The sequence below is a fragment of the Salvelinus sp. IW2-2015 genome, linkage group LG33 (genome assembly GCF_002910315.2).
Source record: "Salvelinus sp. IW2-2015 linkage group LG33, ASM291031v2, whole genome shotgun sequence".
Classification (NCBI taxonomy): domain Eukaryota; kingdom Metazoa; phylum Chordata; class Actinopteri; order Salmoniformes; family Salmonidae; genus Salvelinus; species Salvelinus sp. IW2-2015.
In genome coordinates, this window is record NC_036872.1 from 13,435,936 (window position 1) to 13,461,967 (window position 26,032).

Consider the following 26,032-nt stretch of genomic DNA (forward strand, 5'->3'; position numbering starts at 1 on the left):
CAACTCTGCTCTAGGATCACAGCTGAGATTTACAATATGCTTCACAAATCACACTGAAAACTTCTCTCTAGTCTAGAGCCTCCAAAGAACCATGCTCAAGATTGCAGTAAACAATTGTATTATTGCGAAGGATACAGTGAAATGTAACTTTAAAAAGTGATACAGAATGTTAAATAATGGGCGGCAGGTAGCCTAGCAGTTAAGAACATTGGGCCAGTAACCGAAAGGTCACTGGTTTGAATCCCAAGCCGATTAGGTGAAAAATGTGTCGATGTGCCCTTGAGCAAGGCACTTAACCCTAATTGCTTCTGCAGGGTGTTGCGGTCGGCAAACTACCTGCCCTCCAGGGCACCCAATGTCACAGGAAGGCCAAAAAGATCATCAAGGACAACAACCACCCGAGCCACTGCCTGTCCACCTCGCTATCATCCAGAAGGCGAGGTCAGTACAGGTGCATCAAAGCTGGGACCGAGAGACTGAAAATCAGCTTCTATCTCAAGGCCATCAGACTGTTAAATAGCCATCACTAGCACATTAGAGGCTGCTGCCTATATACATAGACTTGAAATCACTGGCCACTTTAATAAGTGGAACACTAGTCACTTTAATAATGTTTACATGTCTTGCATTACTCATCTCATATGTTTATACTGTACTCATGTGTTTATACTGTATTCTATCCTACTCTACTGTATCTTAGTCTATGCCACTCTGACATTGCTCATCCATATATTTATATATTCTTAATTCCATTCCTTTACTTAGATTTCTGTGTATTGGGAATTGTTGTGAAATTGTTAGATATTACTTGTTATTACTGCACTGACGGAGCTAGAAACACAAGCATTTCGCTAGAACCACAATAAAATCTGCTAAAACACGTGTATGTGACCAATAAAATGTGATTTGATTTGGATAAGAGTGTCTGCTAAATTACTAAAATGTAAATGACAAATTAAATGTCTGTATAATTGAGTGAGACTAGAGAACTGGATGTGAACTCAAACTCTACTCCCCAGGGGTCTGGGTTGCCCTCAAAATGAGTCAAATAAGACTGTAACACTTCAATATCATTAGAACAATACACTTCACAAGGTGAACAATAAACAGGGATACCCGTTGCTCACTCACTGCTTTGCATCCTTGTGTTCAAGTGCAGCTACACGTCACATTTAGAATTTTGAGTAAGAACTGAGCATACTTGATTGATGGAGTTTTTAGGCTGCAACAGATGTCAGAGGGAAAAGAAGACGTACAAATGAGGGGATGGCACTAGATGATCGGGTCGTAGGGCCGTAGTGAACATGTTGTACTACAACAAGAAACATGTAATGAAGACGAACACAAATCAATAAAGGTTCATATGACAGCATGAAATGACTGATGCAATCTATAAGTGATTAACAGGTGCTGTGAATTACAGGGGTTTTGTAGATTATGTTGTGTATGATCATTGTTTAAATATATTTATACAAATACCTGATCATGAGAGATGACAATGGCTACTTCAAACATAGACCAATCAACAACTGTAGCACAAGGGGGCGTCACACCTCAGAGGTATTGATCAATTGAGTCAGGTTGTTTTTAGGTAGAAGGTTCATCAGTGGTAAAGGACTGATGGTGGACGATTTTCCAAAAGAAACCCAGACAACACCAAACAAACATAACATGTCATTTAAAATACGATTTATTGGGCTTACATTAATAAATTAATAAGAGCAGCATTGAAAAAAAAGCATGTGAAGATAATAACCCTGCTTCCAAAAAAACAAGATCAATATTCTGGCAGAAACTCCTGGATGCCTGCTTGTTCTTTAAAAGTGCTTTCCCCACCATCTTAAATAAGCATGTCCCGTTCAAAAAATGTAGAACTAAGAACAGGTATAGCCCTTGGTTCACTCCAGACCTGACTGCCCTTAACCAGCACAAAAACATTCTGTGGTGTACTGCATTAGCATCGAATAGCCCCCGCGATATGCAACTTTTCAGGGAAGTCTGGAACCAATATACACAGTCAGTTAGGAAAGCTAAGGCTAGCTTTATCAAACAGAAGTTGACATCTTGTAGCACTAATTCCAAAAAGTTTTGGGACACTGTAAAGTCCATGGAGAATAAGAGCACCTCCTCCCAGCTGCTCACTGCACTGAGGCTAGGAAACACTGTCACCACCGATAAATCTACGATAATCGAGAATTTCAATAAGCATTTTTCTATGGCTGGCCATGCTTTCCACCTGGCTCACCCTACTCCGGCCAACAGCTCTGCACCCCCCGCTGCAACTTGCCCAAGCCCCCCCTTCTTCTCCTTCAGCCAAATCCAGATAGCTGATGTTCTGAAAGACCTGCAAAATCTGGATCAATACAAATCAGCTGGACTAGACAATCTGGACCCAGTGCGTCTCCCCAGCCCGGTACGTCCTGTGCCAGCTCCACGTACCAGGCCTCCAGCGACGGTCTGCAGTCCAGAGCCTCCAGCAACGGTCTGCGGGCTGAGGCCTCCAGTGAAGATCCTTGGCCCGAAGCCTCCAGTGACAATCCACGGCCCGGAGCCTCCAGGGACAATCCACGGTCCGGAGCCTCCAGCGACGGTTCCCGGTCCAGAGCCTCCAGCGACGGTTCCCAGTCCGGAGCCTTCAGCGAGGGTTCCCAGTCCGGAGTTCCCGGCGACGATCTACGGTCCGGAGTCCCCGGCGATGATCTATGGTCTGGTTCCTCCGGCGACGATCCACGGTCCGGTTCCTCCGGCGACGATCTACGGGCCGGAGCTTCCGGCGACGATCCACGGTCCGGTTCCTCCGGCGACGATCCACGGTCCGGAGTCCCCGGCGACAATCCACGGTCCGGAGTCCCCGGCGACAATCCACGGTCTGGAGCCTCCGACGACGATCCACGGTCCAGCGCTTCCGGCGCCGATACCCGCACCAGAGGCGCCACCAAAGCTGGCGGATCCGCGTGTGGAGCGGGGTCTACATCCCGCACCAGAGCCGCCACCGAGGCTAGATGCCCACCCGGACCCTCCCCATAGAGTCAGGTTTTGCGGCCGGAGTCTGCACCTTTGGGGGGGGGGGGGGTACTATCACGCCTTGACCTTAGAGACCTTTTATTTCTCTTTTGGTTAGGTCAGGGTGTGACTAGGGTGGGTAGTCTTGTTTTTCCTTTTCTATGTTGGCCTGGTATGGTTCCCAATCAGAGGCAGCTGTTTATCGTTGTCTCTGATTGGGGATCATATTTAGGCAGCCTTTTCCCACCTGTTGTTTGTGGGATCTTGTTTTTGTGTAGTGCCTGTGAACACCGCATTTACTTCACGTTTCGTTTGTTCTGTATTGTTTTTGGTGAGTTTCATTTATTAAAACATGTGGAACTCTATGCACGCTGCTCCTTGGTCCATTTATTCCAACGAACGTGACACCGGGTGTCAATGTGTAGTTCATACATGCAGAATTACTGTCTTACCTCAATTGGACACGAAATCCCTAGTTTGAAAGTGATTGTTTTCTGGAAGCTGTGTGGCGTATTGCATGTAAAGAGTGCAGTCACCTTTCAATCCACTGTTCTGAAGCTCATTGTTCCATTTTCTGAATGTCTCTGTTCTAAAGTGCAGTACTCCACAAAAAAATGTATAGATCGTTAAGCAGCTTTAATCCATCTCAAACAGTCACTTGTGGATAGTTAAAGAGACTTTTCGGAAGATTGCATACTTTTTAGACAGTAGTTCTGAAAGTAGAGCTCAAGAGAGAAATGGGTCCCTGAAATGATGTACTATGTCATATATGTGCAGTATGTCATTGATCTCTCTCTCTCGCTCTCTTGCTCCCTATCAGCTGTGTCACTGAGCCGTTGGGCCCGCCCTGCAACCTCATTGGATAACGCTGGGCCGGCCTTCTTTCACTGTGCAACTTGTCAATGTGCATTTTGGACAAGGTTCTGGTCTTATATTTGATTAGGTCGAAGCACTTCTGACACCTTGATATGTATTGCACAGCAGAGCACAAACAAATGGCTCAGCTTCAAAATGTTAATGATCAATTTAGTGATACCCGAGCCCTACCCATACCCTAGTTATTGATGTAAAATGTTGAGAACAATCGGGTTCGAGTCGGGTAGCAGAACAACAGGTGTAGACCTTACAGTGAAATGCTTACTTACGAGCCCCTAACCAAAATACAGTTTTAAAAAATATGGATAAGAATAAGAAATAAAAGTAACAAGTAATTAAAGAGCAGCAGTAAAATAACAATAGCAAGACTATATACAGGGGGGTTCCGGTACAGAGCCAATGTGTGGTGGCACCGGTTAGTTGAGGTAATATGTACATGTAGGTAGAGCTATTAAAGTGACNAGCCTTTGTTCCATGTCCATATTCTTGTTTTTGTCCGCGTGTTTCGTTTCATAATGTCGTCTCAGATTATACTCTTTCAGTACCGCCACACTTTCTCCACACAGAAGACACACAGGTTTTCCAGCTACCTCCGTGAACATATACTCCGACTCCCACCTTGTTTGAAACCCCCGGTTCTCAGTGTCCACCTTCCGTTTTGCCATTTTTGATGGGTATCTGAAAGTTAATTTTACTGTGATGCTGACGACTGCTGTGCCAATAAATATTGAAATGAAGCAGCCTACTGCTCGGTGCGTCACCGTTGCATTMTGGGAAATGTAGTATTGGTGCGTGTAAAAGATCTGCGGGCTGCCGGCTTGCTGCGGTCTGCGGGCCGGTTCTAATAATAAATCAAGATCATCCCAGGGGCCGTAAAAAACCTTCTCGCGGGCCGGATGTGGCCCGCGGGCCTTGACTCTGACATATGTGCTCTACAACCACTGTGATTATTATTATTTGACCCTGCTGGTCATCTATGAACGTTTGAACATCTTGGCCATGTACTGATATAATCTCTACTAGGCACAGCTAGAAGAGGACTGGCCACTCCTCAGAGCCTGTTTCCTCTATAGGTTTCTTCCTAGGTTTTGGCCTTTCTAGGGAGTTTTTCCTAGCCACTGTGCTTCTACATCTGCATTGCTTGCTGTTTGGGGTTTTAGGCTGCGTTTCTGTATAGCACTTTGTGACATCAGCTGATGTAAAAAGGACTTTATAAATACATTTGATTGATTTAATTTGATTGACTGCTTGAAGTTACCCTGGATTGTAAACTGTCATGGTCAAAACATATTGATACAACAGTAGCTAAAATGGGGAGAAGTCTGTCCATAATAAAGCGCTACTCTGCCTTTTTACAACACTATCAACAAGGCAAGTCCTACAGGCCTTTGTCACACCTACCACAAAGAGGGACCTCAGAATAAATTAAAATTGGCTCAGAACAGGGCAGCACGGCTGGCTCTTAAATGTACACGGAGAGCTAACATTAATAATATACATGTCAATCTCTCATGGCTCAAAGTGGAGGAGAGATTGACTTCATCACTACTTGTTTTTGTAAGAAGTGTTGACATGCTGAATGTACCGAGCTGTCTGTTTAAACTACTAGCACACAGCTCGGACACCCATGCATACCCCACAAGACACCAAAGGTCTCTTCACAATCCCCAAGTCAAGAACAGACTATGGGAGGTGCAGAGTACTACATAGAGCCATGGCTACCTGGAACTCTATTCCCCTGGTAAAAATACACCTCATGGAACAGCGGGGACTGTGAATAGACACACACACAGGCACAGACAGAAATACACATGATAAGACACACACTCTACACACACGTATACATGGATTTTGTATTATAGATATGTGATAGTAGAGTAGTGGCTTGAGGGAACCCAATGAATGTGTTGTGAAAAATGTTATGAAATGTAATGTCATGTAATATTTTAAATTGTATATAACTGCCTTAATGTTGCTGGACCCCAGGAAGAGTAGCTCCTGCTAACAGTTTAACATCATTAACACAAAACACTTTACAAGGTGAACAATAAACACGGATATATTGTTGAAAACAACCATTAAAAACAACCCATTCCTCACTCTGCTTTACATCCTTGTTTTCAAGTGCAATTTCACGTGTCACAACTCAACCATATTAGCTAAACTGACTGGTCTACATCATAGAAGGCCCTTTACCATAGACAACTGTTGTCAGTTGTCTTGTCTAATGGTTTTTAGGAATTTCCTTTATTTACTATATTTTTCTTGTCAAATATTTTACTTGAAACAGTCAATAAAACTTAGAAGGCAAATATGTGCTGTCTTTTATTTTCATACAAATTCTGAATTGATGCCAATTGTTAAAATAGCTTAAAATTGGGTATCGGTGACAATGCAAGTTAGCATACACATTCAGTGGTTAGGTTACTAAAATGACAAATACATGTATTTTACCCATCAATAACCGATTGCCAAAAGTACATAGGCTGCACCTTTAAAATCCTGCTGATGTGGCATGTGAAAACTGTTGCTGCGCCTGAGTCATACTCTCATTTCAGGATTATGGATGGGCTATATATTTAAATCATTTCAGTCAGTTGCATTTTAGCTCACCCTTTCCCTAACCTATACCTAATTCTCATAACGAAATGTAAATTAACATATTTCGTACGGTACTACCAAAGATTTCTATAACTGAACCAAGATAAAACAAAGCCTGTCGTTTCCAATGGGAACAAACGAGCCATAGTGGGCAGAACAAGCAAGGAGGGGGGGTAGAGCCAAGCACAGCTAGCGAGATCCTATTGGCGCGTTCTAGCATCATCTAGATATTTCCATTTGGGAACGCCTACTCTGTGAAGTTTACGTGTGCAACGACTCAATTCGCATTTGCACTCCTTCTAAACAACGATATAGGGTAGGGTAAAGTCTACACACCTTAGTCCACTCTGTTCATAACAGATTTTAGTTTGGGAACAGAAAACTGTATTGAGATCAAATGTTTCATCGATGAGAAAATGTGCATAATATCGGCCAAAATTAATCTCGTTCCATCTTCTCCCTCTGCCCGCCAGTGGGGTTCCTTTCACTACCATATTTGGTAGTGAGTGGAAACGCCAAGCGGATGCTTCACATTTATACATCCAGTGAAATATCTGTCTCATCGTTCTGTCTCATCGTCTCATCTGTGGTACTACGGTGTGTAACCGCAGTCTAAATCTGGAAATTGACGTTGATTGGTTCAAATGGTTCGCGGCTCGCACTGAGGGTGCGGGAGGATTTCTTTCTTCAACTTCTGCTGCCATCTGCTGACTAAAGTGGGGAATTGCAAACTGCTCTGTTACCTCTTTTTGGTCAGCAGATGGCAGCTTCATAAAATACGTTTATTTTCATCAACAGGAAAGTTTATGTTAGAAATGTAATTGGAGTAGGTGTTTGCAATTTGTAGTTTGTATTTGCAACTTGAAGTAATGACTTTATACTACTTTATACTTTATATCAAATCCCCGAGCTGACAAGGTACAAATCTGTCGTTCTGCCCCTGAGCAAGGCAGTTAACCCACTGTTCCCCAGGCGCCGAAGACGTGGATATCGATTAACACCATGCCCAAACCGGACGCGATTTAGGCAGCCCCCCGCACCTCTCTGATTCAGAGGGGTTGGGTTAAATGCGGAAGACACATTTCTGTTGAAGGCATTCAGTTGTATGACTAGGTACAACTGACTAGGTATCCCCCCTTTCCCCATCTGTCCCAAGCTCCCTGCTTGCCTTAGCTCGCACATGAAGCTAACTTACACTGGGGCACCTGTCAGGAAGAAAGGATGGGGGAAGGGGGTATATGGCGGTGGTTGGTTGTCTCTACAGGCCCTAGGATTCACGATGCAGGAGAATGGGAGGGGGTATGTGAGAGGAAGGAGGTGTAGACAGAGCACAGCATCACACCAAGTAATAACTGAGGCAGCTTTGTTCTGTTATATGTGCAGCAATGGCCCCTATTGATATGTGTGCTCAAATCGAGGAAGCTGTCAATGGCACCTGGCAAGGGTTAGGGACAGTCATGTTTGATGGCGTCGCTGAGGTCTACAGGGTGAGACATGGTGAGAAATATGGAAGAACATCACTGATATATATTATAATGCAAATGTTCCTGTGTGAGCATCACTAAGTCATAGCCTTGGAAGCCCAGGCTTCTCACATCAATGAGCTGGGACTATCTAAGTCATGTCAGATCACCTGAATGAGTCAAATTCTTATCATGTCAGAACATATTATTTGAGTTTGGTGATAATTGGTTCAATACAACGTGCCCTTTTGGTCATTGTTTTTATTATTTTTTATTTTTTGCAGGATCTGAGCACCTGTATATGCATCCAGCTGAACTGGCACTGGGTATGGGCAATGACAGGAGATGCATTTAGGTCTGTAATGGGCATGGGGGCAGTGTGCCCAGAGGCACCACTCTCTCACAATGGATGGGATAGAGGATGTTGTGAAGAGGAGCTTTGTACCCCAGGGAGGATGAGCCTTGAGCGCCCAAATCCGGAGGGCCACGAACGAAGCACATTCAGCTCTGGCCAAGGCACACTGTCATCGGAAGCATCACATAACGATGTCCACCCAAAAGCACTGCTAATATGCCTTGGTTTCTCCTGTGATAGGTTGTTTTGAAATTCCTCAATATTATAAGGAATCTAGTCATCATTCAGTTCAGTTTAGTTTAGTAATAATGGAAGTCATCAGGGCTTCAAAAACATTTTCAGATTATTTTTGTGGCCAGGTTTATTTTCACATGCCCATCCATCCTTGCCCAATGATTCTGAAAACCAGGTTGTTTTATTGTCACATACACCAGATAGGTGCAGTGAAATGTGTTGTTTTACAGGGCCAGCCATAGTAGTATAGCGCCACTGGAGAAAATTAGGGCTAAGTGCCTTGCTCAAGGGCACATCGGCACATTTTTTACCTTGTCGACTTGGGTATTCAAACCAGCGACCTGTCGGTTACTGGCCCAACGCTCTGTGACACATAGTCAGTAGCGGACAGGATGAGGGATCCAGGTGGCTGTCTGTCTGTCTATCCATCTTACCCCACATTGCCGTTGTTCATTTCCTTCAAAACACATATGCACTTCCTCCTTTTTGAACCTGCCTAGCTGCTTATTGATGTTTATTGCACAGTTAAAACCGATGACAAAGTTATCGTTGTTGTCTTGGTGTTGACATGGGAGCACAGTTATTTTACTGCTCCCTTTGTTCATAAAATATATATATTTATTTATTTACTTTTTACCCCTCCACCACCCCCCTCTTCGGACGACAAATATTGTAGTTATTTTTTTACAGCTTTTTTCCTACATATACGTACATTTTAACTATACATTTTACATACATGGTACTTTTATATATAACAACAATACATTACCAAGCAGACTTTTTAATCCCACCCTTCAGCCACTCTCAGCCCATCCCACCTATCACCATAGACCGCCCTTGTTTGGTTTCCATGTGCCATATATTTTTCAATTGTGCTGTGATGTTTTACAAAATGTTTGAATCTTTCTAATCGTTTGTTATCCACAGATTGTGATCTAAACCTTTCCTACGAGTATTCTTATATTATTTATTGATTGGCTATGGCTTTTCAGATCGCCCAACACTGCTATTTGTAAGATTCATTTTAACTGAATGTTGTTTTTTCATAAAATTGTTGCTGTCCCATCAATAAGGTCCCCCTGAAAAAATGTTTAAAGCGGCATGATTTTCACCTTCTCGATGATGTCTGAAAGGTGCCAAATATATCAGATTATCAATAAAGGACACAGATCATCAATAAGTCAAGCTTTATTCAATGCATATCTAATTTGGACATTACTAATGATCACACCCACACACCACAAATGGATGATCAGGTCCAATTTTTACATCTCAACCATTAGCAGGGCAATAAGGAAGGAAGTCAACCCATTTTGAGGTCAGTCAGTGTCACGCCCTCTGTTTTTACATCAGTCTCTGCTACAACACAGCTGTCTCTCAGGAATACACATGTTGTACCCTCTGCTGTGTCTGGTACTTCTCATGCTTGACCGAAATAGGTAGTATTATTGCTCAGGTTATGATACTACTTAAAATGTAGAGTATGCGACTCACAATGTGGAGTATTTTAATTTCCTGTAGAATGTCAATGATCAGAATTCTGCTAGAAGTGCCACCCCTCCTGATTTACATCTAGTATTTTATGCTTTACTTACTGTATTACAAAATACAAGGGTCTTAGTCTTCATGCTTTATATCCTTTTATGCACTCGTCCAACTGGCTGAAATCCTCCTCGCCCAAACAGCCCTGTCTGACACTGGTACCAGTGGGTGGAACAAGGTGTGGTCCATTCATTGGTCCATTCAGAGAATCTGCTTTAATCAGATGCCTGTTAAAAAGTTCTCAGATCTCCCACCCAGTGAAGGCCCAAAAGGCCAAACTGTTACCATCCCAATACTACTGCCTTACTGTAAACAGTACACGTCTGGGCTATCTCACCTGTACAATGTGTTGGTGTAACAGGTTAGTGAGGGAAGGGCACTTTCTGGTCGAACAGGACAGCTGATGATGTAATGGGTCACTACTCAACATACAGCCTTGGGGCAGATTATCTGAGACACAATACAGTGTAGTACAGCTAAAAAGAGAGAAAGAGAGACAAAGAAAGAGAGAGAGACACACAGAGAGAGAGAGAGGAACAACTTGCGAGAATGAGAGAGACACAGAGACAGGGAAGAGAAAGACCGATTGTTAACACGAGAGCGATGGTAGAAGAAGGAAAGAAGGGACCCAAGACAAAAAAACCGAGAGAGAGAGAAACATTGAGAGAGACACATTGAGAGAGCAGAGAGAGAGAGAGAGCGAGAGAGAGGAGAGAGAGGAGGAGTAGAGAGAGAAGAGAGAGAGGAGAGAGAGAGAGAGGAGAGAGAGAGAGTAGAGGATGAGAGAGGAGAGACTCAGGAGAGATAGAGAGAGACTCCAGAGAGAGAGAGAGAGAGAGAGACGAGAGCAGGATAGAGAGAGGAGAGAGAGAGGGAAGATAGAGCGATAGAGAGAGACACTAGAGGAGATACACACTAAAGTGGACAAGAGAGCATGGTAGAGAAAGAGAGAGCGGAGAGAGAGAGAGAGGAGAGAGAGAGAGAGAGAGAGAGAGAGAGATGAGAGAAGAGATCTTCTCATAGCGATGGAGTAGCAGAGATCGATGAGAGAGAAGATGAGTAGAAGAGAAGATCGATGAGCACGATGATGATAGCAGAGAGAGAGAGATCGGATGCTGAGTCTCTAGTCATGCAATGTGTTCTCTATAAATGTGTTGGCTGCGTATCTTCGGGCTGTGGAGGGAGGTGCGTTCTCGTAAGGATTGAGTGACCGTCGCGTAGCGGCGGAGAGAGATACAGGAGACCGTAATCGACGTCTAGAGAGAGAGAGATGACCGACTGAAGGAAGTTCAAAGATAATTTGATTTATATGTACTGAATCATGGTTGTGTTACTTGGTGTCCAATTGTCCTCCTTTTCATTGTAATGCATAAAGACCTGTATTATCCCATTAGATCAGATTACAAGATCTTCAATTGCTATCTTTGTTTAGGTTTAAATCCCAATCATTGAGTGATTGTTGACAATTTGCTGGCCATATAGAAACGTTTTTTTTTACAATACTCCCCCATCCTCAAGTTACACTATCTCGATTTTTCAACGTCCATCGTCCATTATGGATGTTATTTAAGTCACCATTCATCAAAGCACATGAGTGTCTTACAGAGAAGACAGACTGCAGACACCATAGTATTTTTGGAGAAAAACAAGCTCATTACTGTAAAGACAGCAATTATAGTCATTCCTATCAATCACTATCAATGGAGCTTCTTATTAATGTTTTGTTCCGCAAACCGATTTCATAACTATAGTGACATATATGAATGAAACATATGAAAAACCTAATCTTCAAATAAGCGACAAGAGTGGTGAGATAAGCTTGCGGCATTGATCAACAATGATAATCTTTGCCTGGGGGTCCCTTTGTCCTTTCTGACCTTTCAGAGTGGAGAGAATTGAGTCCACACAGAGAATGGATGAGGTCTGCCCTGAGACGTCTGTTGATGGATCAGACCTTGTGAAATGAGTTAATGTTTGTCCTGCGGTCACAGGAGGATTATGAGGGGGTCCTGACAGAGTGACCCATGGACTGTCAGAGTGTATAGGGGGTCTGCCCTTTGACCCCAACAGATTGGAACCAGCCAGGTGGATTAACAGGCTCCCCACCGGCCTGCCCTTTGACTGAGGGTTGAAAAATACTTATGGAAATACGATTTTTCTCAGTCGGGTTTTGCTCATCTACGTCTCTCCTCTTTAATTCACTCACAACCTGCAATTTCTGGGGGTACGCCACACACACAGGAATGCTGGTTGTGTGTCAGGGCAGGGCTCACAAATACCATGGTGTGAGCATGTGTGCAGAATGAGTGCTTCACACACGTTAAGAACAGGGGAGAGAGATCGGAATGCATGCAACAGAAACTGAGGTTTCCACACAACACAAGGCAGCTGGTCAGGCTGAAGTGCATCGGACATAGCTGAACAATTGTTCAAGCCCTGCTATGGAGGCTTGCTTTGCAAAATGCCAAAATACATTTTCCAGAAGGTACATGGCATGAAATCATTTGAAAATTATGAAAGTGGAGGCTTAAATCTCACAAGAGATATTAGGATATTGAACTTTGAGGTTACCAAAAGATAAACTGTTCTCAGTTTCAGTGATTTACTTACTTATAGACTGCCACTATGCTTCATTTTTGCAAGCTCTTTGAATATTTATCGCACTGTAACATTTACATTTACATTTAAGTCATTTAGCAGACGCTCTTATCCAGAGCGACTTACAAATTGGTGCATTCACCTTATGACATCCAGTGGAACAACACTGTCCCGTCTCCTTTGCAGAAGGATAAATGGTTCCTTTGAACTGGGGTGAAGTCAGAGATTGTTGACATTGGTTGAATAGTCTCCTGTAAAGTGTTGTTTAACCTCAAGTTTATGTACCTTTCTCTATTTTCTTCTCAAACTGCTCATTACAGTGCTGTGGAGAAGCAAGGTGGGGGGTGGGGGGGTATTTAAAACATCAAAGGAACTCACTTTGGGGGGCTCCTCTGCGAGAGAAAGACAAATAGAGAGAAACCCACAGTGTGGAAGGGTGTGTGGAACTGATGTGTTGCAAACGTACAGGACAGGCAGGGAGATGAACCCATTGAAAAATACCATCCCAATATTAAGAGTCCTAAATTGCTAGTTGGGTCATGGTGTGGGGGCATCCCAATGAGTTAGTTCTGGAGCTGTTGGATGGTTGTTGGTTGTATTTAGGTTTGGTAAACGGCAAATAACTTAGTTGAAATATACACAAGGACTTTTAATGAAATACCATTATGTCCTTATCTAGGATAAAGCTAACTCCTTCATCTTCTGGGGAAGGAATCAGTTTCATCCACCCCGACCAGCCTGGTCTCATAGACTAGACATAACATAGTAAATTTAAATCCAAACCTCTCAAATTAGTACGATATGTTTGCTATGTTTGGTATGGTTACATAAGGCAATAGGTTACTTAAGGCAAAAAAAATGAAAGTTGGGTGGTTGGTTGGGATGGAAGGGTATGAGTATAACGCGAATGTCCAGCAACCCAAAAGTTGCATGTTCAAATTTCATCACAGACAATTTTAGCTAATTATCAATTCTGCAAATACTTACTACTTTTAGCTACTTTGCAGCTACTTAGTAGGTTAGCTAACCTTTACCTTAACCATTTAACCCTTTAACCCACATATGTCAGAGTCAAGGCCCGCGGGCCACATCCGGCCCGCGAGAAGGTTTTTTACGGCCCCTGGGATGATCTTGATTTATTATTAGAACCGGCCCGCAGACCGCAGCAAGCCGGCAGCCCGCAGATCTTTTACACGCACCAATACTACATTTCCCACAATGCAACGGTGACGCACCGAGCAGTAGGCTGCTTCATTTCAATATTTATTGGCACAGCAGTCGTCAGCATCACAGTAAAATTAACTTTCAGATACCCATCAAAAATGGCAAAACGGAAGGTGGACACTGAGAACCGGGGGTTTCAAACAAGGTGGGAGTCGGAGTATATGTTCACGGAGGTAGCTGGAAAACCTGTGTGTCTTCTGTGTGGAGAAAGTGTGGCGGTACTGAAAGAGTATAATCTGAGACGACATTATGAAACGAAACACGCGGACAAAAACAAGAATAGGACATGGAAACAAAGCTACAAAACACAGGAATAAAACGAACCCTCCAAAATCTCGACAGGCTCTGTTCAAAAAAAGCCAAATCACCAAGCCAGGCTTCGTCAAGGCCAGTTTATTTTGCAGGAAGAGATCGCTAAATCAGCCCGCCATTACGAGGATCATCAAAAAACTGCATGATTAAGTTGTACGAAGTGCCAGAAAAAATCAACTCTTAAATGTGAGTCTGACAGAAACACCGCATTCCGAGAGAGTAGACAGTGTCCATCAATCTAAAAAGACAGCTTGTGAAAAAGGGAAAAAAGATTCATTGCATATTCCTTGGCTGTGGATGAAGACACCGACATTTTCTGACCCATTGCCCAGTGATCAATTTTCATCCGCGAGTGGACTCCAGCCTAAGCTGACAGAGGATTTTGCTTTAACTTCCGAGCATGCGCACAACTACGGGCATGATTTTATTGGGAAAAAGATTCAAGATGGTAAAATGAGATGGACTGCCTTGGGAAAACTCGTGGGTTTGACAACCGACAACGGACACCTGCGATGTGTGGACACGGAGACGGACTGGTGGCGAAGAATTACGGAAAGATGCAAGAGAAACGCGACAGGTGAAGCTGACAGCTATCATTGTATATACACCAGAGCGTTATGGTTAAAGCCTAAAATGAAGCAGTAATGAGCATCATCACGCGCCACAGTATAAACTTTATTCAGAGCCAAGGTTGAATCACCGCCAGTTCAAGCATTATCTTGACGGAGTTGAGAACGAGCAGTTGGTATTTGCCTTTCACACAGAGTTGCGATGGCTGAAAGCCAAGGAACAGGTGCTTCAAGAATGTTTCGAGCTTCGAGGAGATTTGTCTGTTCTGGACAGCAAAGGAAAACACAACACAACTCCGAGACGAAAGTTTCTGTGTGAAATGGCTTTTCTGTGTGACATTACGTTCATCTGAATGCAATGAACTTGCAGCTGCAGGTCGGGATCATGTCATCTCTGAATGTACAACAGTGAAGGCATTTAAAACCAAACTGACTCTGTGGGAGACGCAGATGCCGGAAGAAATAATGAGCCAACTTCCCAGCTGCAGACCATGAAGAGAAGCTCTCTACCAGTGTTCCGAGCGCACAGTTCTGATAAAATAGGTATGGCTTGCCACTGACTTTCGACGCCGAGTTGCTGACTTTGAAGCCACAAAAAAGCAGTTTGAACTGCTCGGTAACCCATTTGCTGTTGACGTGGAAACTCACCACCAAACCTCCAAATCGAGTTGAGTACCTCACATGCAAATATGCACTGAGGGCAAAATATGCGGCAGTGGGTGCTGCGGAGTTTGCCCGTTTCCTCCCACACAATGCCCCAGCTGCGCATCAGGCTGCTCAAACGTTGTCTATGTTTGGCAGCACATACCTGTGTGAACAACTGTTTTCTTTGATGAGACCTGAACAAAACATCACACAGAAGTCGACTTACTGCTGAACACCTCCACTCAATTCTGAGGATTTCCTCAGCTTCAGAGCCTTACCCCGAACATGATGAACTTGGAAAAGATGGGACACCACCAAGTATCACCCTCAACCTCAAACAAGGAACATTACTGTGCAATCACATATTAGAGTTTTACTCATTCAAGTTTAAAAGTTAAAGTTTAATTTTGTTTTCACTGCATGTTACTTCTCCTTAAAACAAAGTGTTGTTTTGATTAATAGATTTTTCACTTATTTATTATATTCAATCCAATTATATTTTAAAATATTTCATTGAGTGGATGATAGAAAATTGCTATTATTGTTTTTTCTTTGAAGTAAATTTAGCCCACTTTTGCTAAAAATAGAAAATATAGGCTACTGATGGCCTTGAATACCGGTTTCTTTCATTTAATGTTCATGTATGGGATTTTTATATAAAGGAAAATTTGTCTTTTTTGTCGTTTGAAAATTAAAGATTACTGACAGAGCATAAGAAAATATTCTATTTATCTGATCATATTGAATATATTTGTTAGGTTTTCAGTAGGTCAATAGGTTCACTAGACTATATGCGTCATTAAAAATTTTCAATGAACATTCCAACAGTCCGGCTCGGCTTGTAGCTAAATTTTATTTGGCCCTCCGTCCATTTGACTTTGACACCCTGCTTTAACCTAACACCCTAACCCCTAGCCTCGCTAATGTTAGCCACCTAGCTAATGTAAGCGCTAGCCACCTAGCTAACGTTAGCCACAACAAATTGAATTCATATGAAACCATATGAAACATAACATATCATTCTAATTGGATGTCCTGGATGTACGTTTACTATGTTATGTCCACTATGTTATGGTTGCCCGACAGGAAAGGTTCCTGCTACTTTCTGGGGTTCTCAGAGGTCAGACTTGGTCATGTTCGGCCATTGTTTTGATGGATCAGAAGCTCTATTGTCTAGACTGGTGTGGAGCCCATGCACAGACGCATTCAGTTATTAACACTGTTGTGAGTCCTAATCCTCCAGCCAGATAGGTCCCCTTTACAGACAAGCAGACTTCAGTCCCTCCACAAGGCCACACAGTCTCAACTCAGCCTGTTTTTATCATTAGACAGCATGTGCTCGTCACAATCACCAATAACACACTGCTCGAGCTAGTGATCACTGTACATCCAATTATATCATGTTTCACTTCAACCTATCCGCGCTTATGTCATATCTGATGTTGGTTGTGTTTTTTAAGGTGGTCACTAAAATCCGATGCGACAGGGAACGACTTGTTGAATCTGACACATCTCGTTCATTCTACATTTAACTTACCCCTAAAATTCTGAATGAGAATTTTCATTAGTAGATACCGTCCTTTCATTCTTTCTATCTACCCCCCCCCCTCCCCAATGGGACCAAATTGTGGCCCATTAAAGTGCCCTAACCTGATCCCCGAACGGGCTCCAGTGGCTCCTTTGTGTTACAGCTCACATGTAGCCAGGGCAGGGTCTAATAATTATGCCCTGTGCTAAGCAGGATGACACCCCAGGCCTCCCTGATCTGTGGAGGGATGGAGTGGGGAGGTGAGGTGAGGGTCCCTTAACCTCTATTCTCACACTCTCTTGTTCCATTCTCTATATGTATCTTCACTAATTGTTTTTTGTTAATGATGTGAGTTTTTTATCTTGAGTACACATGCCTTTAGCAAGTACTTTGTTCGTTTTGATGAACATTTGAGTATTTGATTTAATGTTTGTATTTTAAATGCCTGCAAATGTGTTATGGGCTCCATTCTCTCTATCTCAGTGTTTTGTTAACTTTATTTTGACATATGATACTGTGTGTGCGTGTGTGTATGTTCATGAGACAGGTGGATGGATGCTGGGGGAAAGTAGGGATCGTGTTGACAGGCTGTGGAATGTGTCAGATCTCTGTTTACACACACATGCACACACACTAATTACTATGTGTTTGTATGCGCTTGGTGCGCCTGAAATGCGTGGACATTGTAGCGTGTGGGTGGGATAGGACAGCAGGGAGATCTGAGGGAGGTCCGGAGTAGCGACCTGCAGTTATGTTTAGGTTCAGTTGTGGTGCTCAGATGCTCCATTTGATGGTGGCAGCTCACGCTGATGACAAGACTCAAGGACGGACACCTGTGTTTCTGGGGTTGGAGTGGGGACTACGGGAGGTGAGTTGGACTGGTGGTGAACATCGATTAAGCAGGGTATATGCTGCATGGCTTTCTCCATCTTGACATGGGGTGACAGTTGTGTGAACATTGATAAGCACCCCCACTGGTTCCAGGCATAAACAACATAAGCAGTCACTTAGGCCCTGGTCACTATATATATTTTTAGAACTCAGTCGGGTAAGAATAAGAATACTCCAGGTGCAATTTCGATATTTGGTTGCACATCAGCAGTTTTTCTCTTGTTACACTAAATATACAAAAATATGTGACACCCCTTCAAATGTGTGGATTCGGCTATTTCAACTTCTACCGAGTTCCAAACTGGCTCTGAAGCAACGTCAGCACAAGGACTGTTTGTCAGGACGCTCATGAAATGGTTTCCATGGCGGAGCAGGCACACACAAGCCTAGAATCACCATGCACAATGCCAAACGTCGGCTGAGTTGTGTAAAGCTCGCCGCCATTGGACTCTGGAGCATTGGAAACGTGTTCTCTGGAGTGATGAATCACACTTCACCATCTGGAGTCCGATGGACGAATCTGGGTTCGGCGGATGCCAGGAGAACGCTACCTGCCTGAATGCGTATTGCCAACTTTAAAGTTTGGTGGAGGAATAATGGTCTGGGCTTTTTTCATGGTTCGGGCCAGGCCCCTTACTTACAGTGAAAGGAAATCTTAACGCTACAGCATACAATGACATTCTAGACGATTCTGTGCTTCCAACTTTGTGGAAACAGTTTGGAAAGCCATTTCCTGTTTCAGCATGACAATGCCCCTGTGCACAAAGCAAGTCCATACAGAAATGGTTGTCGAGATTGGTATGGAAAAATTTGACTGGTCTGCACAAACCCTGACCTCAACCTCATCGAACACCTTGGATGATATGGAACGCAGACTGCGAGCCAGGCCTAATTGCCCAAAATCAGTGCTCGACCTCACTAATGCTCTTGTGGCTGAATGGAAGAAAGTCCCTGCAGCAATGTTCCAACATCTAGTGGAAAGCCTTCCCGAAGAGTGGAAGCTGTTATAACAGCAAAGGGGGACCAACACCATATTAATACCCATGATTTTTGAATGAGATGTTTGACAAGAAGGTGTCCACATACTTTTGGTCATGTAGTGTATGTCAGTCCCTGGCAGTCACTCAATTAGCCATGTCAGCTAAACATTTTTAGATTGGTAGTTGGAATGGAACCCTGACCTGTTCACCGGATGCTACCTGTCCCAGACCTGCTTTTCAACTCTCTAGAGACAGCAGGAGTGGTAGAGATACTCTTAATGATCGGCTATGAAAAGCCAACTGACATTTACTCCTGAGTGCTGCACCCTCGACAAACTACTGTGATTATTATTTATTTGACCATGCTGGTCATTTATGAACATTTGAACATCTTGGCCATGTTCTGTTATAATCTCCACCCGGCACAGCCAGAAGAGGACTGGCCACCCCTCATAGCCTGTTTCCTCTCTAGGTTTCTTCCTAGGTTTTGGCCTTTCTAGGGAGTTTTTCCTAGACACCGTGCTTCTACACCTGCATTTCTTGCTGTTTGGGGGTTTAGGCTGGGTTTCTGTACAGCACTTTGAGATATCAGCTGATGTACGAAGGGCTATATAAATAAATTTGATTTGATTTGATTAATTAGTTTAGCCAGCTATCTAAAATAGTAGTAATCATGGCCGAATACCGACCGGGCATGCAGGCCACATGCCCAGGTTCTCTGACCTCCAGGGGGCCCCCCATTGATTTTGTTAGTAATTCATACTCAGATATTATACTAGCATGAAATAAGTAATTATAAAATGCGTAACATTTCTGGAAATAAGCTGTTAAACTGCTAACTTTTTCTCTCTGCCCCATGGCAAAATAAGTATAATTGCATTACATTTTTTATAAAATTGCAAAGTTCTCTCCGCCCCACGGCAAAATGTGTAGAATTTCTGAAAACTTGGTGTAAAACTGCGACATTTTCTCTGTGCCCCATGGTAAAATGTGTAGAATTGCAGAAAATGACATTTAAACCTTACAACAACAAAAAATGTTGACGGGAGTTGGGGGGCCCCCAACCTAATCTCACTTAGGGCCTCCAATAGGCTAGAGCTGGCCCTGAGCACAACCATCCTCCCATGCCCCCACCCTGATGAGGCATTTCAGTTATTCATAGGGTTGGGATCTTGAACACTGACATTTTTTTGAACAACAACAAAACATGAGGACGACAACTTGTAGAACACAGAGCATAAATGCAAACATGTATGATGCATCTAAAACAGGGGTTCTGAAACTTTTTCAGCCTGGAACCCAACCTTATGAAAACATGCAACTATACGTAAATATTAGTACATTTCATTTCCCTTATGTCAGCCTAAAACAAATGAAATATAGACAAATAACAATGAAATGAAATATAATAATATAAATAGCTATTCATGTTTATTTCCCCCTAGTAAAAACACTTACATATCTGTCTAGGTTGGAACTGTTGCTGTTAAAATATAATAAATATATTGGAATAAACTGATTGATCACATCACACAGATGTAGACCAGAAACACACACAGTTGAGAAGTGAGAGGTGTGGCTGGTTGAAGATTCAACAAGCAGGTATATTCTGGGCTCAGTTTTTAACAGTGTAACACTGAGGTCATGTTCAGCATTGACACTGTTTCTGTACTTGTTTTTAAATACTTGTTTTTTAAGTACGCCAGAGTTGAGAACCCTGACTAGCATAAGTATGTGGTACCAAACTGAATCAGAACATCTAATACTTTCTCAGCCAGGCAGGAGACAGCTTCCTGCTGTAGATGAGCAACCCTAGACTGTGTGAGTGGGTTTGCCTCAAAAAGCATCTTGCTTCAATCAGTTTATTCCAGTTCAGAATAAAAAATGATTACTTTTATTTTAACAGTAACAGTTCCAACCTCGACTTTTTTCACCAATCATTTCTACATTAAGATGAACAGTAGGCCTGAACATTTTTCATCTTCATATGTACTGTTACTTAGGGTTGCACTATCAGTTATTTCTCAACGTTTGTATGAAACCAAGAGAGAGAAACTCATCGCTGTATTTGCGTTTCATGACAATTGAGTTCAGTCAGAACTTGTGGGTAGCTTGACTCCATCTGATGACAGAAGTGAGTGAGTGGGAATGACAAGTCATTGGCTGACAGCACATCATCTGTTGCACTTGGCCAAATCAATGTCAGTAATTTACTCTGACACATCGCCACCCACCATTAACAGGTCCGCGACCCATACTTTAAGAAAGGCTGATCTAAACACACACTCATGCACACACAAAATCACAGAAAACGTGTCTGGGATTTTAAAAAGCTAACACTGATGTTTTTTCACTGGCTGTAGCCTTCATATTCCCATTCTTTCTTGGTCAGCTGGTATTCTGGGTGAGTTATCCCAAAACTGCCACACTGGCTAACACCATCAGACAAGCTGTCAGTCCGATTCATCTCAATAACAACAACAGGTCTGGCCAGTCTACCATACGCAAGATTGCATCCTATCTCTTCTTACATGATTTGTTATCAGTAGTTTGTTTGTAATCAGGTAATCAGGTGTAACAATCAACATGAGTAGTCTCTCAAACTTGAATGCTTGCATTTAGTTGTGTAATTTTCTCTGACTGTTGTGTGGTCCTTTAAGGGTTTAGGTTATGGCATAATTCAGAATTACAATCATATGTGATTTATTTTATGCTCTATCATTGTCAGATACTTTCCCTTTCCCAGATGGTAAATGAGTAACACATGATCTCTCACACACAGAAAGATGAATCACTTCTCGCTCTCACTATTTCACATATGTAGTTAGTTTTGGCTGTGCTAAAGGATGAAATGTGACAAAACTGTAAAATGATGATCCTGTCCAATAACTCTCTCCCACTCTGTCTCCCTTTGTCCGTCTCTCTTTCTCTCCCTCTGATCTCAGCAGGCAGAGTCATTCGCTTTTATCATCAGCATCTGTCGGTTAGAGCATCTGCAGACACCCCCTCCTCCCCCCACCTTGTCCCTCCTCAGTGCTTCTAACTGCAATCTCTTGTCAACAGGGACAAATATCGACTTGTCCTGCAGCCCAATTTATGCCAGGATTAGGAACCTAGCACGCGAAAACTCATGATTATGTCCAACAGAGCTCATTACTGTCAAATCAAAGGGCCCCTCATAGGAGTCACTCATTGGTAATGACCCCGTTATTCAGCCAACATGTGGGGGGTTGGCCCTCAAACTCTCAGTGAATAATGATCATAATTTGTTTGGTGCTTACATTTGTCCTATTTCACACATGTACAAGTGTGTACTAATAGGCATGTCTGAATTAGATTTTTTTGTGCATATCCCAACTCTCCCTGAAACACCCTCGGACTGTTGGGTCACAGCGAGGGTCTGCCATTATGAACAGCAACCCTGGAGCAATTAGGATTAAGTGCCTTGCTTAAGGGCCCATCGAGAGATGTTTGACCTTGTTGGCTCTGGGATTCAAACTAGCGACCTTTCAGTTACTGGCCTAACCCTCTAACCTCTAGGATAACTGCCACCGAATAGACAGCCCAGTATAACTAGTTCCCCTACTGGTGCAACGCTGTGCCAATATTTGTTTGTATTTCTAGGGAATGAAACATGTGGCATGATGTAAAAGTCTCTAGACACAGTTAAGTACTACACTTTTTTCAAACCTCTGCCTGGAAGGTAAATGATAAAGGATCTCAATGAAAATATGTTTAAAGACAAGTTCAAGCTCACGCCTTGCTGTGCTTAAATCACATCAGTATAGTGTGATCCAGCCAAGGCTCTATTCAATCAAAACCTGTATCCAGACACAAAAGCAATAGAGTGTAGGAGGAATGTTGTTTTTCCCTATCGTTCAGATCTGTATACCGGTTTTGATTGAATAGGGTCTAGTGTTTGGTCCAGTGCTGTAAACCAAGAGCAAGACATTCATCGCAGAGCTGCAGCCCTCTGGGCATCCTTATCACTGAAATAACAGAATTATGTTGAAATCCTATACTCCCTGATGAAACTAATGTGAAAGTTCACATGTGCAGAATGAATAAAGCATTAACACACCATAACAATTAGTCATGAATTTCCTGAAAGACAGAACTTTGTGTGTTATTTCAAACAGGACCAAAGACAAAGCGAATACACATACCCATATTTCTTGAGGAAATTCAACAAAAAGATCAACAAGGACATTCATTTCATAGAACATGTTTCTTTAATACAGTAGTTAGTTACACGGATGTCAAAAAATACAACATATATGCATAATAATAAAACATTCATGAAGTTCCCTTTTTCCTCCGGCACCAAGAGTGCACTGTAAAGCCCCCACCCCACCTGCTTCCCCGACAACATTTGTCTGCTGCCATCTGCCTGTCTGCCCCCCCCCCCCCCCCGTTCCTCCTCAAAGTATGTAATTAAGCTGCAACACCTTAACTCTTCTTACATCACCCCCCCCCTCCGCCCAATCTCCTACTTCACAAACAACAAGCTTAAGAAGATATTGTCTCTTTGCAAACAAACTTTCCCCTCCTTAACATTTCATTCATTTAACAAGTGCTTGTAATAAAACAAAAAATATCAACACATCTTAAACAGCAAAAGTATGAAAATACTGTACAAATTTGTGATTTACCCAGTGTAAACAGGTTTGCATATGAAATACGTAACAACACAAATAAACCCTCTATGATTTTCTGCCTCTTTGTTCACAATTCTGGTCCCTTGTAGAGTAAAGAATAACATTTGAAAAAGACAACAGGAAAATTATTGTGTCTGAAAATAATATTTACCTCTGTCACTTTCTGAAAGTTTGTGGAAGGAAAGGAAGCAGCGATATGGAGATCAGCCAGCTGGCCCCAGCTTCAGGGTCCAGTCCAGGGATTAGAGGGAACCTCTGTAGGGTCGAGGACTCCCTGGGCTTCTCCCCTACCCAGTGAAGCACCCGTTGGGTTGGAAATGGGGGAGAAATGCACATATACTCAAGAATGAAAACATATATGCAAACCCATGTTCAGGAAAACAACGTCAATTCATCTGATATGGTTCATTGTCTCTTTTACGCCTTAAAAGCATTTCATTACGGACACCAAAAGTCTGTGCGTTTGCCAGTCAGGGTTCCTGTGGTGGCAGCAGGGATCCAGCCAGCGGTTCCACTCCACCTATCCCTCCCCTCTCTTTACACTTTGGTGGCCAGAGACTGTACCTCTGACTTCTGTGTCTGGGCGCTGAGCGTGGAAGACATGGAGCTCATCTGTCCATGCATGGCCTTCTTCAGGTTGAGCAGGCACAGGCACTGGGAGCGAAAGCGCAGGTCAAAGAAGGCGTACAGGAAGGGGTTGAGGCAGCTGTTGACATAAGCTAGGCAGGTAGCATAAGGGTGGGCCACCAGGAGGAAGCGCTCAAATCCACAGGAGTTGGGAGCCAGGTTCAGGTAGGAGAGGGCATCCATGCTCTTCAGCAAGTGGAATGGGGTCCAGCAGATGGCAAACACAACCACCAGGGTGGTGATGATCTTCAGAAGACGCCGCTTCTTCTGGTCCTCCTTCCGCAGGTTGTTAAAGTGGCGTGTGACGGTGCAGCCAATGAAGCAGTAGAAGATGGTCATGGCCAGGAAAGGCAGGAGGAAGCCCAGGGCGGACGAGGACAGGCTGAGCCCTGCGATCCACAGGGACTCATGTCTCTCGTTCAGGGTGACCAGGCTGAAGTCCATGGCACAGGTGGTGCGGTTGCTGTTGATGTCGTCCATGGTGGTGCGGAACAGCAGAGTGGGCACGGCCAGCAGGCCTGAGAGGAGCCAGATGGCCCCTAGGGAGGCCAGCATTGTGCCCCGCGACCGCAGCCGGCTGCTGGACAGAGAGTGGACGATAGCCAGGTAACGGTCAAAGCTCAGGCAGGTGAGGCAGAAGACACTGGCYTACATGTTGACCAGCACCACYTAGCTGCTGATCTTACACAYGGCCACACCAAAGGGCCAGTGGTAGCCCAYMGCWGTGTACACCGCCCAGAGGGGCAYAGTGATCACAAAGGTGAGGTCAGCCAGGGCCAYGTTGCCTATGTAGACYTCTGCTGCTCGGCGCTTGGACTTGGACCTCCACACGGTGAAGATGACCACTCCATTCCCAGACAGGCCCAGGATGAAGATGAGCATGTAGAGGACAGGGATGAGGGAGTAGGACGGCTCCCACTCAGAGTAGTCACACATAGTTTCATTGTCACCATAATCATAATCATCGTTATCTCTATACTCCGCAGTTGGATCCATGCTGAAGTCAATTTTTTGTTTGCAACGAAAAATAAATTCTAATGCTAAAAATCCTTTAGAGTGGAAAAAAATGTTTCTGTGCAGTCCAAAACTGGTTCAGTAAAATTCAAATAAACCAATTGTCAACGCTGAAAACGAGAGAAAAATTAATGTTACAGGAATGGTCAGTCCCTATCAGTCGCTGGAGAAGAACACAGACAGTATGAGTGAGTGGGGCAATGCTGCTTGGCTTTTTAAACTCAATGCTCCACACCCCTTGTTCCCTCCCTCCCAAGACGAATCCCCCTCCCCATTAAACACTTAGCCCCGGCACCACCCTCCTCTTACCTCTCTCTAGCACAGCACACACCAGGATTTATCCAGTTGCGATGACGCCCCGTCAAGCTTTATTCATATAATTTGAAAATGGAAAGAAAAGCGAAAATATACGGTTAAATTGTCTCTCTAAAAACGTATTTATTTTGAAATATTTTTGAAAACGTTATTGTTTAGAATTTACATCAATTTAAGTTGTTCATTTAAATTAATAACCTTTCATTTTCAAAATAGTGCAGAAAAAATACAGACTAATTCGACAGGTTTGTGAGACTATAGACAGTAAACTCATAGACAATAGTGCTACTTCCAATGTAAATGTTTTTGTTACGAGATTGTAAAAGAACAACATGTTTGGTGCACCATACTGCCTCTGCAATGATTTCAACATTAGACGAATCAATTAAACACCCGGTTTCAAAGATGTTCAACTGATTTAGAGAACTATTGCTCAATCTTTAGGGTTCCCGGCATGTCTGGACAGGCACGTTTTCTAATTCACGACTGAACTACTACATTACAATGTAAATGCCTCAATGCTAAACGTAAGTGCTTAGAGATTTCCTAACCTGATGGTCTTGCCAATTACATTTGGCTATCAACATGCTCTAATTA

At 43.2% G+C, this 26,032-nt stretch overlaps 1 protein-coding gene across 1 annotated transcript; it reads right to left on the minus strand.

Moving 5' to 3' along the window:
* Positions 1-23,030: 23,030 nt before the first annotated feature.
* LOC111957963 (apelin receptor A-like) lies at positions 23,031-25,306 on the minus strand. The gene is given in 1 exon segment (XM_023979081.2): positions 23,031-25,306. A coding segment is annotated over 1 exon segment (1,086 nt). The 5' UTR covers positions 25,103-25,306; the 3' UTR covers positions 23,031-24,016.
* Between the last annotated feature and the right edge of the window lie 726 nt (positions 25,307-26,032).